Genomic DNA, 20,205 nt, shown 5'->3' on the forward strand with positions numbered 1-20,205 from the left:
CCTGAGCCACCATGTAGTAATTTAATGGCCTATATCCCTGAGCTGGAAGGCCTATATAAGAGTTTAGCTCAAAACCATCAATCATGCACAGATTAAATGAATGGAAATGATAGAGCTTATCCTCTTCCAGAAGCGGTTTACCCTGCTGTAAACCTTAATAGCTGACTTTAGCGCGCATGTGCCTCTCCTGGCATAATTTAGAATTGGGACAATTAAAGATCTGAGGGAAGACATGATTTGTTTACATTCGTGTTCACACAGATATTTTTCTGCCCATGGGATTCTAGGATTGGCATGTGTATCTGTGCACAGACACTGCATAGCAACAAGGAGGGTTTTCAACTGACTGGAAATGTAATGTGCATGCGCTAAAAGCCTTGGACATAAAGAATTCTGATATGGAACAGTATGGCTTTTTTTCCCCCCTAAAAAGTTCATGTTGCAAAGATTTATTAAAAGGGGAAAGAACATTTTATTTCTTCATAGGACTGTATGATAAAGACATCACACAGAAGTTCAAGTGCTTAAGTAAGTTTGCTATAATGCTGATGAAATAAACAATCAGCTAAGATAATGACTAATTATTATGTAAATTTCATTTTAATTCAATAAGGGAAGGAAAGAATTATGGTATTATCAGTTTCAGAAGACAGATATACATCCTGGTAACCCTGGTCCATTCTTAATTACCATTGCAATTAAAATAAATAGAACAGGCATTCATTAATATAATTCAACATCACTATTCTACTAAGGGATAATACAGATATTCCCATGACATCTGGAACTGCATATTGGAATCTTTATCCTCTTTTTGATATTGCATCTTGACAAGTATTTTTCTCTGAATGAGAAAGTATTTTGGATTTTTCTCAGGATGAATTGGATGAACTTCGGGCGGAAATGGAGGAGATGCGTGACAGTTACTTAGAGGAAGATGTTTACCAGCTGCAAGAACTCCGGAAAGAGCTGGACCGTGCAAACAAGAACTGCCGCATCCTGCAGTATCGTCTCAGGAAAGCAGAGCAGAAAAGTTTGAAAGTTGCACAGACAGGCCAAGTGGATGGAGAGCTCATTAGAAGTTTGGAGCAAGATTTAAAGGTGAGTTTAAGGTACTGTATAAAAGGACACAATCTGAGGCTGTCTAGACTGCAGGCTTCTTTCAGAAGAAGCTTTTCTGGAAGAGAGCTTCCAAAAAAACTTCTTCTGAAAGAGAGCATCCACTCAGCAAAAACACATCGAAAAAGCGATCTGCTTTTTCGAAAGATAGCGTCCACACCGAATGGATGCTATCTCCCATTTAAGCTGTGATTACTATGGACGGAGTGGCCACCAGGGCATGTGTGCATTTTCCTCTTCTTTTGAAAGAACTCCCACTTCCCTGTCCTCACATGCCTTTTTCCAAAAGAGCTCTTTTGGAAAACGGCTTCTTGTAGAAAGAGGTATACAAATGTCGGGAAAACCCCTCTGTTGTTTTGATTTTTTTTTTTTTTTGTTAAAAGAACGCAATTGCAGTGTGGCCATAAGTGAAGTTTTTTTGGAAAAATGGCCGTTTTTCTGAAAAAAACTCTGTAGTGTAGACGTAGCTGTAGACTTTGGTCAAAATGACAGAAATAAAAGTCACATAAAACAATTATTTGGATTTTTCAAAATGTCAGGCCCAGTTTCCCTTATGTTTTTGTAGAAAGCAAATGTGTATCTTTGTCATAAAATAAGGACTTAACTAAATGAAAACTATATACACATTCAGGCCCAGCCTTTGGGCAAGGTGAGCGAGGCGGTCGCTTTGAGTCCCGCGCATTCAGGGCCCCACGCTGCCCAGCTTCCAGCCCCGCCCACTTGGGCGGAAGCCTCGTGGCCATGCAGCTCAGCATGCTGCCTTGGGCCTCTTTGCCCAGGCCTGCACACGTTCAAATGAAAGGGACTTTATCAAGTTACATTTATACCTTCTTCACCTTGTCCTGTCCAATGGGTTTGGCGGCTCTTGTTATCAAGAGCATCTTCCAAGCTAACACCAATCTCCTTCATATTCCTCTTTGGAATCTCAAACTACCTTTTTTGGGTTCTTGTTTATGGTCTTTGTTCCATGACTACTAGCTCTCTTCTTCTCTGGCCTAGGGATGTAAGCGACTAGTCAACTAGTTGACTATCCGATAAGCATATGCTTATTGGGTAGTCAAGTAGTGACTTGACTAGTTGCTCCCCCCCACCTTGTTACCTCTATCAGAGAGAGGCAGCAGGGGTGTAGGAAGGGGTGAGAGCAGGAACTGGTGCTGGGGTGAGCTATCTTAAAATCTGGTTCCCCCCAGCACCATCTGGGGGTTCAGGAGAGGTAGAGGCATAGCTGGGACCAGCTGGGAATCAGGTAATTTACCAGCTTGCTCCTAGTCCCCCCAGCTGCGCCTCTGATTTTTAAATGTATTAAGAGTCTGGTGATTCTTTATACAGGTTGAACCTCTAAAATCCGGGACCTTCTAGTGTGGCAATATCCGTGGTCTGGCAGGACCATGGATATTGCTGGACCAGAGAGCCCTGGCTGGCCAGGTTCAGAATCCTAGCCCAGGCTGGGCTGGCATTGGGGAGTTCAGCCCAGTGGAGCCAGCGTGCAGGAGAGCACAGCACTGGCTAGGGCTGGTGGCAAGGACTGCAGTCCCAGCAAAGGCTGGAGATAGTGGGGCCAGGGGCCAGGAGCACAGCCATGATCAGGGCTGGCACGGTGGGAAGTGCAGCCTCAGCTGGGGCTGGAGACCGATGGGTGTGCAACCTGGACCAGTGCCATGGGGTGGGGGCGCAGCCTCTGCTGGGGCTGGAGGCAGTGGGGCTGGCCCCTGTCCAGAGCTGGCGCAATGGGGGACACAACCCTGGCCAGGCCTGGCACAGAGTGAGGCGGAGGCAGCGGCAGGGGGCAGGAAACGCAGCCCCCATCTGGAAGCAGAGCTAGCAGATGGGTAGGGAGCCTTGACCTCCCCTCGTCTGGCAAACTCCATTGTTAGGGACCACTCAGGTCCCGAGGGTGCCGGACAAGGGAAGTCCGACCTGTTCATTTAAAAAGCAGAGGCGCAGCATCTGGGACCGGGTGTGAGCTGGGACAGCTGAGTTATTAAGCTCTGAAATGCTTAGGGATATCTGTCCCTAAGCATTTCTGAGCTTGATGTGTTGAGTGAAATGCTTTGATAACTCTAAAGTTCCCATCTTCATTTTTTCTCCTGGAAACAAAAATGTATCTTCTCCTCTCATCTGGGTATTCAAACCTGGGTTTAATAATTTAAATGGAAGGTGCTGGGATTATCCAAGGCTGTAATGTGTATGTATATTGCATGTTTAGGAAGTTAGGCTCCTTATGTGGTGTTCATGCTATTCTAACCAGGTAGCCAAAGATGTATCTGTTAGACTGCACCATGAACTGGAGAGTGTGGAAGAGAAACGTGTTAAAGCGGAAGATGAGAACGAAATCCTTCGGCAACAGATCATTGAGATGGAAATATCCAAACAGGCACTACAAAATGAGCTGGATAGGTTGAAAGAGGTAAGCACCAGCCAGGAAAATCATGCAGAACCATGTACTTGGTTAAATGGAAAGCTTGTTATCCAAGAATCTTAGACTATATCTGAAACAGTATGAATATGAAAATGTGTGCTGCTTTTGGAGCTGTGGATACAGTTGGCACTGATAATCATCTACAAAAAATTTGTATGTGCATGGTAGTGTTCATAATTTAGAGATTATTGAGAAGCAGTCAGCTGTTTTTAAGTGTCGTCATGGTGCTTACATCCCATATTACACACTATGGACTAGCTCCCCATGCCTCAAGTTTTACTCAGGCAAAATGATCATTGACTTTACTATGATAATGTAAGATCTGGGAGTTTGGTTTATGTTAGAATTGAGTAAATCCTACAAGATTTGTTCCTGAAAGGTTAATTTAGATTTACTTGGCTTACATTATTTGCTGACATTAAAGAGACTACTTGCTGAGTAAGGCAGTAGGAGTTGGTCTGTAATGCACAAAAACCATTGAATTGAGAAACAAAAATGCTGTGTGTTAGGAAAAGGAATAATTTCTATTGTACTTGACACATATTCATAATAATGATGCTGCTTGGAAGGAAGTGAGGTGAGATATGGGGAACGCAATAAAGGAAGACAGAAAAACTAATGTGGCCCATACCCTGATCTATAGTAGTATTTTGCCACAGTACAGCATGTTGACAGTCCACTGTCTCTGATCTTTCTTGAACCAGATTGAGAGAGAATATTAAACGTAATGAGGTAAGGCATTTATCTTCTGAGCTCTGGACAGATATAGAGAGCTGGTTTCATTATATGTTTATTTTAATCTTTCAAACAATGCTTGTGAATCAACTAGCACAAGGCCTGATTCATCTGTATAAGGTTGACAAACCATATTTAATTTCTGTGTGCATTTGAGTTATGAGGAGAATGTGTTCACTGCAACAGTTTTGGAGCTTAGTATGCATAAGTAGCAGACCTTCAGTTGGTGTAAACTTCTGTGCTGTAGTGTTAGTTTATGCCATCTGAGGATTTCCCCCAATAGGACAGACTGGCTGATGTTTTAGTTATAGAGGGGTTTGTTTGTTTTTTACTTTAAGCTATTTTTAGATGATGTGCTTACAGGTTGCTAAAAGTCATGGCAGGAGTATTCCTTACAAAACTATGTGATCCAATATACAAGCTGTTTTTTATAACTAGCTACGTGTTATTCTAATGTATTGGTTATCACGTTGTAGTTCACAGAACTGGTCCATAGGGGGAAGTGTTTTGAGAACCAAGGTATGGGCTGATCAGAACAATGGGAAACCAAACAGGAGAAAATTCTCTAGGGAAAGGATGGTAAAATAGGATTCAGTCAAGCGGAGCACCTGTGAGGGAGCAGGTATGGCATAAGCCTTGAACCAGTTATTGAAAATGTGCATTTGAAAATGTGCATTCAAAAAAATATTTGTATGCATTGAGTGTCCAAGATTAATTTGGCACTGAAAATGAAGACATGATTTCTGCCCTAAAGAGCTTACAACCAAATAATTACCACTTCTCTTCAGCATTATTGGTAGAGACAAAGCTGTATAAGAATATACTGTAGACATGCTGGGTAGAAAAGTTAGTCCATTGGTGATCAGGAGAAAAGCCAGTTTAGAAAATCCTTAATCTTTTGTATGTTTTAGTGCTCTTGGAGGTCTTTGTAAGGAGTGATGATGGCCTCTAAACCAGGAAGCTGTACAACTATCTTTATCATCCTTTAAACAAACAAAAAAACAAACAAGGCTTCTGCTCAGATTGCTGTGATCTATCATTCTATGTTTGTGTTTTATTCTGGAAGGAGTGGGAAAGAATGTGTTTCCCACTCAAGATAAGAATAGTAGTACATACTGAGACACAAACTTTGGTCCTCTCACATGGCTGTAGCATTCACTTAACCAGAGAACGGATGCTCATTAGCTGTGCAGATAGGAGACAGATACTAGGATTTGACATCCAGCACCTGACTTCACAGAGCTCTGCATTGTCAGAGCATCCTTCAAACATGTACAGAAAGAGAGGAGAAGTAGCAAAGTGGGGTGTCAGGGAAGGGGCATCCAATCTACAGTTATGTGGGGTGAGATGGATGTGCACTGGTTGTGAGGACTGTTATAGCCCTGTGGTTGCAGTAGTGACTGTAATGTCCCTTTGTGACTGTTGTGCAGGATGGGGAGTAGGACTATTCCTTGCTCCCAACCCCAGCCTCTGGCAGAAGTTTCCGTGTGTAGTCAGGCCCTAGAGTCCATGTACTGGGATCTAGGTCTTGGCTCTTATGGTTGGATAATGTTGTAGATAAAATTAGTGTTTAAAAGCCCCTGTAATAAGGCTGCGTCTAGACTGCAAGCCTCTTTCGAAAAAGAGCATCTAGACTACAACCAGTACTTTTGAAAAAGCAAGCCACTTTTTTGAAAGAGAGCACCCAGGCAGTCTGGATGCTCTCTTTTGAAAAAGCACAGTTTGCATTATATAGTGCCTTTTTTTGAAAGAGCACTTTCGAAAAAAGGCATTTATTCCTCATAAAATGAGGGTTTCTGTGGTCGGAAAAACAGCCGCGTTCTTGCGATTTACTTTCGAAAGAACATGGCAGCAGTCTATACGCAGGGGACATTTTTTTTGAAAAAAGGCCACTTTAAAAAAAAAAAAACAAAAAAAACCCTGTAGACTGGACACACCCTAACAGAATGTTGAAGTTGTGAAGCTCCGTTCTCATAAGTTAGGAAATGCCAGAAGGAAGGCTACCTGTGAAACCATAATGTGCCCCCCTTGTGCAATCATAATTTGGCCCTGTTGGTGCATGTGCATTATGACAGTCTTTTAAATTACACAGTTGCAATTTTTCCCCACAGGAAATCCCCTGCCCTAATCAATGCACAGAATGGATGGTGTTCACTGAGTGGATAGTTATCTTAACAATCACATTTTTGTGTGTTATCTCTTCAGTCTAGTAGACAGAAATATAACAAGATCCAATGTCTGGAAGCTGAAGCTAGATAAATTCAGATTGCAAATAAAGTGAAAAAAATTTAACAGTGGGGGTAACTGTGGGAAAAATGTATCAAAGACAGTGGTAGATTCTTTGTTACTGGTGGTTGTTAAATTAAGACTTGATGTTTTTGTAAAAGATATGCTGCAGATCAAACAGGAATTAGTTCAGGGAACTCCTGTGGGATGTGTTCTACAGAAGGTCAGACTAAATGATCACAGTGGTCCCTTCTGGATTATAATCTATGAATTTCTCTTTATCTTCATCATTCAACATCTGACTCCACCATCCAAACACTGCGCTGGAGAGAATTATTGATTTCTTCTTGGGGGCTTTCTTATGGTGCTCTCATTATAGTACCCAACTGCTTCACAAACATTTAATGAATTTATCTTCACAATGCTCTTAGTATTATCCCAGGTTTAGAGATAGGGAACGTATGCACAGAATAGTCAAAGGTATCAACTCCCCTATCTGACATGCCTAGGACCTGATTGTTTCTGAATACTTAGCATTTTATAGCATTTATATATTCTGTGCCAAGCTCCCATTGAGCTGAGCTGTAGCTGTAAGTGCTTAACAAATCAAACCCTAGTTGTCTCAGTTTGGGTACCCAAAAAATTGAGGAACAGACAGTGACCCCCTGTGAAAATGTTAATTTATATGGTTTGACCAGCATCAAACAGAAACTCTGTGGTAGAGGCAGAGGCAGAACTTTACTTTTTAGGGCAGCATTTAAATGCATTACCACAAGACCCTCCTTTCTCTTCTGCAATTCCCTGCCTCATTCACCACACATCTTCCAGATTCTGGATCTTACAGACAGCAGCAGCAGCCTCCTTCACAACACAATCCTGAGTCAACCCCAGAGTGAGTCAACCCTAGAGTGGATGCATCCCATGGACTAAATGAGGCAGCGATCCTGTGAGAGAAATAGTATGTGATCATGTAATTGAAGACTACATCGTAATGTGTGTTCACAAGGAGGCCTCATTAAGTTTGCACAGGCAACCTCTAATTCAGTCATTTCCTAACCTTTGCATTCTTGACTTTGCATTCTTTATAGTCTTAGAAATGGCAAATGAACCATCCCTGCTCCATCTTGCACAAAAGTATTGAAAATGCATAGAACCTGCTTCTTTTCCCTGAGAGGGGAGTAAATGGTGTCTCTTGTTTGCAGCTGCTAAATGTATATTTTGATGTAGTCTTTGTGCTTGAAGTTTTCAGTCAGGAAAGAAAAAAAAGAGTGACATGTCAGGGCTCAAGCTGCTTGAAAAGGGGTAGAGGCCTGCTGAAAAGGACAAAGAATGGGGAGGATTAGAAATGAGGTAGCAGCTGCAGAAAGATTTGCCACAAACGTTATAAAACGGTTTAGCAAGAAATGAATGAGATTGTGTAACCAGGGAGAAAGGGGGATTTATTTTCTGTGGAACAGCCGTAGTGAGCAGCTGTAACTTACTCTGTTGCCGTTAAAGGCATAAGGACCTGGGGGAAGAGCAATCTGAGACTGTTACTTTCTCTCTCATTGGGGGCTGTGACGTAACTGCCTTATCTTAGTCCCCTTGCCCTGCTTAAGACCTCTGTGACAATGCAGAGAAAAAATCATTTGCATTTAGAATTCTTCCAGATGAGTTAAAACCCTCTTTCCCTCACCAGGCATGAATGGTGTTCTCCAGGCTTGTTTATTCAGGAAACCACGGCTAGTTATAGTAAGGCCTTTATTTTAACATAGGCTTGTTAGCATTCTCTGGAAGGAAGGCACAGGTAGAATGGGAACGCGAGAGAGTGAGAGGAAACTGGTCCCATTCATTTTCATCTGAGGAGATGGAGACATGGAAGTCTGGGAACCAGCAGCATGCTTCAGAGCATGCAGTAAGAAAGATTCCTTACTACTCAGGCTAACTACAAACTCTTTAGGATAACTGTGTCTCCCAGCTCTCCTTAATTTGGAGGATCACTTGGTAACAGATGTTCTCTTGGACCCTTCCAAGCTCTCAACCCTACCCCAGTCCTCTGCTGCTTGGCTCTTGGAAAGTTTCATATTCTCATACAGGGCTTGGACAACCACAGTTCAAGAACCGCTCCTTTAAAGTAAGAGTTAACTTTCTGTTGTGGTTGGAATCTGATTCGGTTTTAATAAAATAGAAGGTTGAATGAAGACCCTATTAAAATAATAAAAATAGAAGTGATAGTCACTGCACTGGATTTATCCTGTTCTGTTCAGAGCCAAGTTCCAAGCAGAGACATATGCACAACTCCCTTCGCAGGCAATGGAAGTAGAAAGGTTGTGTCTGAGAGAAGAATCTAAATGTATTTATTTGATATATAAAACAAGCCAGAGGTTACTTTTCAGGGCTGTGCACAGGGAGTTATGCTCTGGGTCCAGACCAGCTGCTGGCTGCTCCTTGAGTGACTCTGCTGCTAGGCAACAAATGAGACCAACTCTGCTGCCTTGGAACTAACAGAGTGGCCAGAGTCCCTGACTGACTCCTGGTTTAGCAGTCCCGCTTAGAAGCTTGGCTTCTACAGCAGAGAAACGGCTCCTCAATGAGTACCATGCCTACAGCTGCATTTGTTCTTGTTTCAGTCCTTGCCCCAAACTGTTTCCTGCTCCTCTCAAACTTCTGACTTTGATCTTTGAATTTGCCTCTGACTTGTGACGCCAGCTGACTCTCTGGTTTGGACATTCATTGTTTGTCTCTTCTTCGGTGTAAATGCACCAAGTATTGGGAAAAGATGGATCAGGCTTTGGCAGAATTTAGTGCATCATGTGGACTATCCCTATCCTATAATCTATTAAGCTAAGACTTTCTGCTTTTATGGTTAAGGTAGTGCTTGACAGTCCCTTCTTTAGTGAAACTAGAGTGGATTCTCCTAGCTTCTTGATTCTTTGTATCAACAGCAGTGATATTTTTTTCATGCACCTTTTATTTGTTTGATAGTTTCAGCTTTGAATTGTAGCATTTGTTGAACTCCCATGCAAGAAAAGGGGGAGAGAGAACCAGTACAATGTCAAGTAACATTTTAAAAGCATAGCAAAGTCCTTCTGTTGATATAGTAACATTATAGGATTATCAACTGAGAGAGCTATATTAGTGGAGTCTTCTGCAATAATTACTGAAGAAACTGAGAAGCGAAATGTTCTCCTGCACTGCAGTTTTTTATTCATTGCCTTTTTTTCCCTTTGAAAAATAATGAACCAGAAGACTAAAAAATCAGCCAATAAATACTCAGAATGACTTGTATGATCAGAATGTATTTCTTTTTACAGATCACGTTTGGCAGCATTCATTTGATTGTGTTTACAAGCCCTAGTTATTGCTATTTGAGTGTAATATTCTGGGAATGGTTAATTAACAATGCCTCTACTGATCAAAATCTAGCTTTTTAAAACATTCCTGCAAACCTAATCCAATGGTATTCAGACTAGGCACAGCCCTCAAAGAACATTGTCTTCCTTTAAATCAGACTGTCCACAGCCTTACTCCTCAAGGCTTTTATAGACCTCAGCTGACCTTTACATGTAGCTAATGTTACTGTTTGGGATGATGACTTTTACAGTGGGAAAGTGATCTACCATAGCTGCAGATTTGCTCAAATGCAAGTTAGTTATAATGAAACCTGCCTAACAAATTTAGCTGAGCTGTAGCAAATGCTAGATTGTAGACACAATTTTTATACAATTTTTTTTAAACCTTTTGGTTTGAAATCTAATGCAGATCTAACCTCCTGAAAGTTCACAGCATGCATCAATTTCTCTTTTTTTCCCATCCCACTGCCTCCCTCCACCCCCCGGAAAAAAACCTCCAAACATATTCCATATCATATGTGCAGCAGTACTTGGCCACAGTGGTACAAACTGTGATTCAGTCTTTTGTTGTGAGATTTCTTTTGGGTAAATGCTGTAATGAGACTTCACCCCCATCAACTGCAAGACTAGTGAATGCACCTAATTAGTCATATTTTGCATATGAAGAGGTGAGTAACTAATTGGTTCCTGGCCAGAGCTGGCAAAGGGAAGCCATTATAAGTGGACTGAAAGAGGTCAGTTGTGGTGGGAGAAGGGGTGCTCTGGCTGAGAGAAGCCCAAGGTTAGGGGAACAGACAGAAAGAACTGGGGATTGGCATGTAACAGGCAGCATAGGCTTTCGTGAGAGAGAAGCCTTAAAATGGGAATTTTTGGAAGTACACAAAGAGAGCTTCAGTAGTCCCCAGGGGCGGAAGAATTTCCAGATTTGTTTGGATCCTGGATGAGGGTTGAAGTTGGTTTGTCTGGAGGTGTGAGTCATGGAAGATCTTGGAGTCAGCAGTAGGCAGCTAACAGGAGGCATTGAAGTTGTAGTGGCAATATCCCACTGATTCCAGGGGCACTGGAAGGGTGAGTGAACCTCACCATATATGAGGGAGGAAGGAAGGAAGGAAGGAGATACCAATTGCCTTAAAGGTTTGGGGCAGATGGACAGACAATCCCCCCCCCCCATTTTTTTTCTCCTTTGGGGAACCTGGAGGATGTATTCTAGATGCTGGCAGCTCAGCATGAGCAGACGCGTGCTCTTCGTTGCATCTATTACAAAGGCAATAATAACAGCAAGACACTGAGCAAGAATGTTTCCTGCCATGCCTAGAAAAATGGACCCAGGGATCTGGGTAATATCAGGAGAAGAAAATTCTGCCACACCAATACTAGACCCAGCAAAATTGGGCCCAGTGGATGGTTCAGAGGCATTTTGCGCAGCTTCAAGGGGGGTAGCCAATGCAGCATGATGGACTGAATCCTCTTGGGCAGTTTGAGAGGCCCCTTCCTCCTGGGAGAGGCTCAAGCAACCTGCCAAGCTTTGTCCACTGAGCAGGCACAGTCCCGTAGAATTGTAAAAGATGCCATTCTGCATAGTCTGGGACTGAACCTGACGGATATGCTTCAGAGTAGCAGTGTTTGTGGGTCTGGCAACGCGGGTTGGTATCCAGTGCAAACTTGTTAGTTAAGATGATGGACCATGTAATCTTAGAACAATTCTTAAGGGTTTTGCCTGCTGCAACCCAAAGCTGGGTCTGGATGTTTCAGTTGACTTCCACTGATGAAGCTGTGGAGAGCATGAAGGCTGACATGGAAGAGAATAATACTGAAACACTTAATTGGGGAGTTAGTTTAGGGGACTGTTCTGAGGAAAGCAAGATGACAGAGAACGTTGACACTGGCTGGGAATGCATGGAGCACGTATGGGGATGGAGGAGAAGTTTTTAGTCAGTCTGGTACATAAGAAACCAAAAGACATAGTTGTGATGGGTCCGGACCCCATTGGGGATGTCACCTGGTCTGCTGATCATGTCACTGAGCCCACCTTCCTGCCCTCTGGGGTGCCCCACCACTTTGTCCTGCTGGGTGGGAATTGAACTCTTGGAGGTCTCTGTTATGGGTCTTGATAGCACCAGGAACACAACTCCCCAAAAGAACTAAAACCCCAGATTAATTTGTCTTGCTCTGTATAAAAGTTTTACATAAAGTTCAAAAGGTCAGCTCTCTTTATCAATGAAAGAACTATGCACTGCTGTGGTTCCCTCTCCCAAGTAATTTACACTAGGCTTGATAGTAAACAAAAGTGTCTTTATTAAGTATAAAAAGTAGGATTTGAAGTGACTGCAAGTTGAAACAGTCAGATCAAAGTAAATTACTAAAACAAACTAAACAAAAAATGCTAGTTAATCCTAATACATTAAGATAATAATTCTCACCCCAGTCCTTATCTCAGATGCCATTCTTCACAAGCCAGAGTTGATTATTCTCTGGCTTGGTCATTGCAGCCTTGGGACACCATATCCCTGTCCTCTTCCTGTCCATCATTGCTCACTTTGGGAACAGCACTGAATGTTTATGGACTGTCAAAGAAATGCTTTGGCTGTTTTTTGTTTTTGCCTATCAGTGGGCTCGTCAGAGTCTGTGTGGACAAGGGCCACCACAGTACCCAGATGCACCTGGCCTCTATTATACAAATCAGTGAGATCTAGCTGAATGACGATAGGTGTAGCACTCTTCAGTTGATGCTTGTCTGAGCTAACATGCTAGATAAACACAAGAGTGCAGTCTCTGTGACATGCAACGTTCTTCTCTTGCTTTGGCTGCCTAGCAGTGAACAAATGCCAATTGTTTTCATATCACATCTACAGTAATTTCATACGTGCATCTGGAGCTCTGGTTAGTGAGATGGAAAAGAGTATGAGACAGTCTGTCAAAGTGAGAACAGGCAATTTTCTGAGATGCATATTGTCTTACCAAGGTTACCAGATTGTACACAGACCATGGTATGTTGCTGGGCATAGAAACAAATATGAAATTATACAACTTGAAACACTGAGTGCAGAACTGTGAAGAAATTGTTAGGAATGGGGGAAGAAAGTCAGTGAGTTATTGATTTCTGTTCTTCCTTGAAAGAGTTAATCAATTTCTCTTTACAAATCAATTATTTACAGTAGCTTCTATAAATAATTTTTTAAAAAAAAATTGAGGCTATAATTTATTGTAAGATGTCAAATGGATTAACTTTATAGCATTCAAATAATCACAGAAAGAATGAGCAAACAGCTTTGTAAAATATCAGAGTTTAAGCCTAGTTTTGCCAAGATTTTCACTATTACTATACTTTTCAGGATACCATATTCCCTCTTAAATATACACAGCTCTGAGCTGAGAAATACAGACCGCCAATAGAAACCCTTGGTGGTTTTAAGAAGATCTCTAGCGCAGCTGCATATCTTGTGTTGCTTTAATAACTCCTTTATTGATCAATCTCCTAATCCTCCCCACAATTACTCTCAGAGTGCTGAGTGGAAGCAAAATTGAAGTATTTTGTTTTCACACATCGGGTTGTAGAAATCTGAAATTTCTGTTAATACTAGCAATTGAGAATACATCAGTGAACTGAATTTCTAAATTTCTCACACTTGGGCCTTGTGTTTCTTGGATCTGATTTTTTTTGCCTAAAAGCTAATGACTCTGATGAGAGAAGGATAGAATTGTAGGCCTGGAAAGGACCTTGAGAAGTCATCTAGTCCAGCTGTCTGCTCTCATGGCAGGACTAAGTTAGTCTTCAGACCATACCTGACAGGTGTTCCTCTAACACGCTTTTTAAAATTTCCATCGAGGGAGATTCCACAAACTCCCGAGGTCAGGGGTGGGTAATATGTGGCCCATGAGCAGGCTGTGGTTCACCTGTATTAGCCCCTGATGGGCTGCCAGATGCTTTATTTATCTGAGCGTCTTAAGGTACAGCTGCTCACAGCTCCTGTTGGCCGTGGTTTGATGTTCCCTGCCAAAAGGAGCTGCGGGAAATGGTGCACTACATCCCTCAACTCCCATTGACCAGGAACAGCGCGGGTGGCTGTACCTGAGGACAGGCAGGTAAAAGTGTCTGGCAGCCCAGCAGGGGCTAACCATGGTGAATTGTGGCCACCCATTGGGCTGCTTATTGCTCACCCCTGCCCTAACCAACTTATTCAAGTGCTTACCTGATCTGACAAGAAGTTTTCCCCAATGGCCAATCTAAACCTCATTTGCTGCAATTTAAATGCATTGCTTCTTGCCCTATCATCAATGCCCAAATATTGTTAAGAAGAACAATACAGTATTTCTCCCTTCTCCTTGTAACACCCTTTTATGTTTTTGAAGAGTGTTTGTCCCCTCTCAGTCTTCTCTTCTCCAGAATAAACACATCCATTTTTTTAAATCTTCACTCATAAGTCACATTTTCTAGACCTTTAATCATTTGTGTTGCTCTTCTCTGGACTTTCTCCAATTTGTCCACCTCTTTCCTGAAATGTGGCATCCAGAATTCGACAAATTCACAGTGCTCCACTTGAGGCCTAATGCTGTAGAATAAAATAGAAGAATTACTTCTTTTGACTGACTTACAGTAATCCTGCTAATGCAACATAAGAACGGCAATACTGGATCAGACCAAAGGTCCATCTAGCTCAGTATCCCCTCTGCCAACAGTGGCCAATACCAGATGCCCCAGAGGGAGGGTTCATAACAGGTAAACTTCATGCGATCCCTCCCCTGTCTCCCACTTCCAGAGAAACAGAGGCTAGGTATACCATTCCTACCCATCCTGGCTAATAGCCATTGAGGGTATGTCTACACTAGCTCGTTAGTTCGAGCTAGGTAGGCAAATGAGGGCAACCGGAGTTGCAAATGAAGCCTGGGATTTAAATATCCTGGGCTTCATTTGCATGTTCCCGGGCGCCGCCATTTTTAAATCCCCCTTAGTCCGAACCCCGTGCCCGCAGCTACACATGGCACAGAGTAGGTAGTTCGAATTGGATATCTTTAATTCGAACTACCTACTCCGTGCCACATGTACCTGCGGGCATGGAGTTTGGACTAAGGGGGATTTAAAAATGGTGGCGCCCGGGAACATGCAGATATTTAAATCCCGGGCTTCATTTGCAAATCCGGTTGCCCTCATTTGCCTACCTAGCTCGAACTAATGAGTTAGTGTAAACATACCCTGATGGACTTAACCTCCATGAATCTATCTCACTCTTTTTTGAACCCTGTTAAAGTCTTAGCCTTCACCACATCCTCTGGCAAGGAGTTCCACAGGTTGACTATGAGCTGAGTGAAGAAAAAATTCCTTTGGTTTGTTATAAACCTGCTGCCTATTAATTTCATTTGGTGACCTCTCGTTCTTATATTGTGAGAATAAGTAAATAACTTTTCTTTATTCACTTTTTCCACACCAGTCATGATTTTATAGACCTCTATCATATCTCCCCTTAGTCTCCTCTTTTCTAAGCTGAAAAGTCCAAGTCTTTTTAATCTCTCTTTATACGGGACCTGTTCCAAACCCCTAATCATTTTTGTTACCCTTTTCTGAACCTTTTCTGGTGCCAATATATCTTTTTTGAGATGAGGTGACCACATCTGAACACAGAATTCAAGATGTAGGTGTACCATGGTTTTATATAGAGGCAATAAAATACATTTTGTGTTATTCTCTATCCCTCTTTTAATGACTCCTAACATTCTATTTGCTTTTTTTGACTGCTGCTGTACACTGAGTGGATATTTTCAGTGAACTATCCACAATGACTCCAAGAACTCTCTCTTGAGTAGTTGTAGCTACGCCTCACATTGTATGTATGCTTGGGATTATTTTTTCCATTGTGCATTAATTTATATTTATCAACATTAAATTTAGTTTGCCATTTTGTTGCCCAAACACTTAGTTTGGTGAGATCTTTTTGAATCTCTTTATAGTTTGCTTTGGTCTTAATTATCTTGAGCAGTTTGGTATCATCTGCAAATTTTGCCACCTCACTGTTTACCCCTTTGTCTAGATCATTTATAAATAAATTGAATATGATTGGTCCCAGGACAGACCCTTGGGGGACCCTACTAATTGCCACTCTGAAAACTTACCATTTATTACTACCCTTTGTTTCCTCTCTTTTAACCAGTTATCAATCCAGGAGAGGTCCTTCCCTCTTATCCCATGACAGCTGACTTTATTTAAGAGCCGTTGGTGAGGGACCTTGTCAAAGTCTTTCTGGAAATCAAAGTACACTATATCCACTGGATCCCCCTTGTTCACACATTTGTTTACCCCCCTCAAAGAACTCTAGTAGATTAGTAAGGCATGATTTCCCTTTACAGAAACCATGTTGACTTTCCCCCAACAAATTATGTTTATCTATGTGTCTGTGTTATAGTTTTTCCTCTGCCCCCCCATGGGGGGGAAGAAGGTGGTTCCTCACCAGGAACTCTTCCCCCTACCGTGCACCAACAGCCTCACCGTGTTGTACAGTAGCCTTTTCCATGGTCCTTCCACTATTCCACATATACTCGTACGCCGAGAGGGAAGGGAGATCTGGGCCCTCCCTCACTTCAGGCCTCGCCCCAGGATCCTAAGAATAGGCACAACGGCTACCTGTTTGGCTGGTGGGGCCATACCATAACTCACCAGCCTGCGGGCGCTCCTCCACTCTGTCCTGGGCTCCTTCCTTCCCTCTGGTCCACTTTCACCACCTCTGCCATGTCTAAGGTCCAGTCCTCCCTCAGGCTGGCATCGTCGTCCCCAAAGTCTGCCTCTCCTCCTCTTCCTTCTGGCCAGCTCTGCTCTCCGCCTCGTCTAGCTCACCTCTCTCCCCCAGCTGCTCCATCCCTCAGCTTTTCAAAGCTGGCGCCCTCAGCTTGGGATGCAGGCGCAGCCCCGCCGCGCGGCTCGGCAGCTTGGGGAATCCTTGCACATCGTGCAGCAGCTGCTGAGCACTCCCGGCACAGCCGCTCGCATCCTACGGCACTGGGGCCAAGCGCTGTTTGAGTGCAGTGTGCGGGGCTTTCTCCGTCAGCCCCCGCCACCCCGTCAAAGTGTGATAATTTTATTCTTTAGTATAGTTTCAACTAATTTGCCTAATACTGACATTAGACTTACCGGTCTGTAATTGCCAGGATTACCTCTAGAGCCCTTTTTAAATATTTGTGTCACATTATCTATCTTCTGGTCATAGAATCATAGAATCATAGAATAATAGGACTGGAAGGGACCTCGAGAGGTCATCGAGTCCAGCCCCCCGCCCTCAAGGCAGGATCAAGCTCCGTCTACACCATCCCTGACAGATGTCTATCTAACCTGTTCTTAAATATCTCCAGAGAGGGAGATTCCACCACCTCCCTTGGCAATTTATTCCAATATTTGACCACCCTGACAGTTAGGAATTTTTTCCTAATGTCCAATCTAAACCTCCCCTGCTGCACTTTAAGCCCATTACTCCTTGTCCTGTCCTCAGAAACCAAGAGGAACAAATTTTCGCCTTCCTCCTTGTGACACCCTTTTAGATATTTGAAAACCGCTATCATGTCCCCCCTTAATCTTCTTTTTTCCAAACTAAACAAGCCCAGTTCATGAAGCCTGGCTTCATAGGTCATGTTCTCTAAACCTTTAATCATTCTTGTCGCTCTTCTCTGTACCCTTTCCAATTTTTCCACATCTTTCTTGAAATGTGGCGCCCAGAACTGGACACAGTACTCCAGCTGAGGCCTAACTAGTGCAGAATAGAGCGGCAGAATGACTTCACGAGTTTTGCTTACAACACACCTGTTGATACAACCTAGAATCATATTTGCTTTTTTTGCAACAGCATCACACTGTTGACTCATATTCAACTTGTGGTCCACTATGACCCCTAGATCCCTTTCCGCCATGCTCCTTCCTAGACAGTCGCTTCCCATCTTGTATGTATGGAACTGATTGTTCCTTCCTAAGTGGAGCACTCTGCATTTCTCCTTATTAAACCTCATCCTGTTTACCTCTGACCATTTCTCTAACTTGCTAAGGTCATTTTGAATTATGTCCCTATCCTCCAAAGAAGTTGCAACCCCACCCAGTTTGGTATCATCTGCAAACTTAATAAGAGTACTCTCTATCCCAATATCTACATCATTGATGAAGATATTGAATAGTACGGGTCCCAAAACAGACCCTTGAGGAACTCCACTTGTTATCCCTTTCCAGCAGGATTTAGAACCGTTAACAACAACTCTCTGACTACGGTTATCCAGCCAATTATGCACCCACCTTATCGTGGCCCTAGCTAAGTTATATTTGCCTAGTTTATCAATAAGAATATCATGCGAGACCGTATCAAATGCCTTACTAAAGTCTAGGTATATGACATCCACCGCTTCTCCCTTATCCACAAGGCTCGTTATCTTTTCAAAGAAAGCTATCAGATTAGTTTGGCATGACTTGTTCTTCACAAACCCATGCTGGCTATTCCCTATCACTTTATTACTTTCCAAGTGTTTGCATACGATTTCCTTAATTACCTGCTCCATTATCTTCCCTGGGACAGACGTTAAACTGACCGGTCTATAATTTCCTGGGTTGTTCTTATTCCCCTTTTTATAGATGGGCACAATATTTGCCCTTTTCCAGTCTTCTGGAATCTCCCCTGTCTGCCATGATTTTTCAAAGATCATAGCTAAAGGCTCAGATACCTCCTCTATCAGCTCCTTGAGTATCCTGGGATGCATTTCATCAGGACCTGGTGACTTGCTGACATCTAACTTTCCTAAGTGATTTTTAACTTGTTCTTTGTGTATCCTATCTTCTAAACTTACCCTCTCTCTGCTTGTATTCACTACGTTAGGCACACCTCCAGACTTCTCGGTGAAGACCGAAACAAAGAAGTCATTGAGCATCTCCGCCATTTCCAAGTTCCCTGTTACTGCTTCTCCCTCCTCGCTAAGCAGTGGGCCTACCCTGTCCTTGGTCTTCCTCTTGCTTTTAATGTATTTATAAAAGGTCTTCTTGTTTCCCTTTATGCCTGTAGCTAGTTTGATCTCATTAGGTCATTAGGTACAGAAGCTGATTTAAAGAATAAGTTACAAACCACAGTTAATAGTTCTGCAATTTCCCATTTGAGTTTTCAGAACTTTTGGGTGAATGCCATCCGGTCCTGGTGACTTGTTACTGTTAAGTTTATCAATTTGTTTCAAAACCTCCTCTAATGACTCCTTGATCTGGGTCAATTCCTCAGATTTGTCACCTAACAAGAATGACTCAGGTTTGGGAATCTCCCCAATATCCTCAGCCGTGAAGACTGAAACAAAGAATTCATTTAGCTTCTCTGCAATGACTTTATCATCTTTGAGGGCTCCTTTGACATCTTGATCATCCAAGGGCCCCACTGGTTATTTAGCCATCTTCCTGCTTCTGATGTACTTAAAATACATTTTGCTATTACTTTTTGAGTTTTTGGCTAGCTGTTCTTCAAACTCCTTTTTGGCTTTTCTGACTCTATTTTTTCCCATTTGATTTGACAAAGTTTATGCTCCTTTCTATTTTCCTCACTAGGATTTGATTTCCACTTTTTAAAACATATCAGAATGTTTGCTTTTTTTGCAGCAGTGTTACACTGTTTAGCTCGTGGTCCACTATGACTCCCAGGAGTACTCCTTCCTGGGGTTCATTTCACATTTTATATGTGAACAACTGCTCCTTCCTAATTTGGTCTTATTGAATTTTCATCCTATTTTTCTCACACTATTTCTCCAGTTAGTTCAGATTATTTTGAATTTTAATCTGATCCTCCAAAGCACTTACAACCTCTCCTAGCTTGGTATCATCGATGAATTTTCTAAGTGTCATTATCTAAATCATTAGTGAAATATTGAATAGAACTGGAACAGATTCCTATGAGATCCCACTCTTAAGCCCCTCCAGCTTGACTATGAACCACTGATAACTACTTTCTGGGAATGGTTTTCAAACCAGTTACAAACCCACTATCCATTATGTTTCCCTAACTGATTATAAGAAGGTCATGCGAGATTGTATGAAAAGCCTTATTAAAGTCAAGATATACCACATCTACTGCTTTCCTCCCACCCCCATCAACAAGGCCTGTTAGCTTTCTTTGACAGGGTATCATGTTGGTTTGAATTGTTTTATCCTGAACTAATCTATGCCGGTTATTACTTATCACCTTATCTTCTAGGTATTTGCAAACTGATAACTTAATTATTTGCTCCATTATCTTTCCTAGTACTAAAGTTAAGCTGACTAATCTGTAATTACTCAAGTTGTTGTCTTAGCTTAACTACAGTAGAACTTCAGTTACAAACTGGCCAGTCAACCACACACTTAATTTAGAACTAGAAGTACACATATTGCACCAAGAAAATAAA

The 20,205-nt window shown here is 42.3% G+C and overlaps 1 protein-coding gene across 5 annotated transcripts in view; it reads left to right on the plus strand.

Moving 5' to 3' along the window:
* MTCL1 (microtubule crosslinking factor 1) overlaps positions 1 to 20,205 on the plus strand; it is a 172,872-nt gene that overhangs the window by 23,132 nt on the left and 129,535 nt on the right. For all 5 annotated transcript variants that reach the window (XM_089776306.1, XM_089776307.1, XM_075920965.2 and 2 more), the window contains exons 2-3: positions 877 to 1,101; positions 3,368 to 3,526. In XM_089776306.1, the coding sequence (XP_089632432.1) occupies positions 877 to 1,101; positions 3,368 to 3,526 (384 nt within the window). The remainder of the gene's footprint in view (positions 1 to 876; positions 1,102 to 3,367; positions 3,527 to 20,205) is intronic.

This window comes from Pelodiscus sinensis, chromosome 2 (assembly GCF_052426305.1).
Source record: "Pelodiscus sinensis isolate ZL-2025 chromosome 2, ASM5242630v1, whole genome shotgun sequence".
Taxonomy (NCBI): Eukaryota; Metazoa; Chordata; order Testudines; family Trionychidae; genus Pelodiscus; species Pelodiscus sinensis.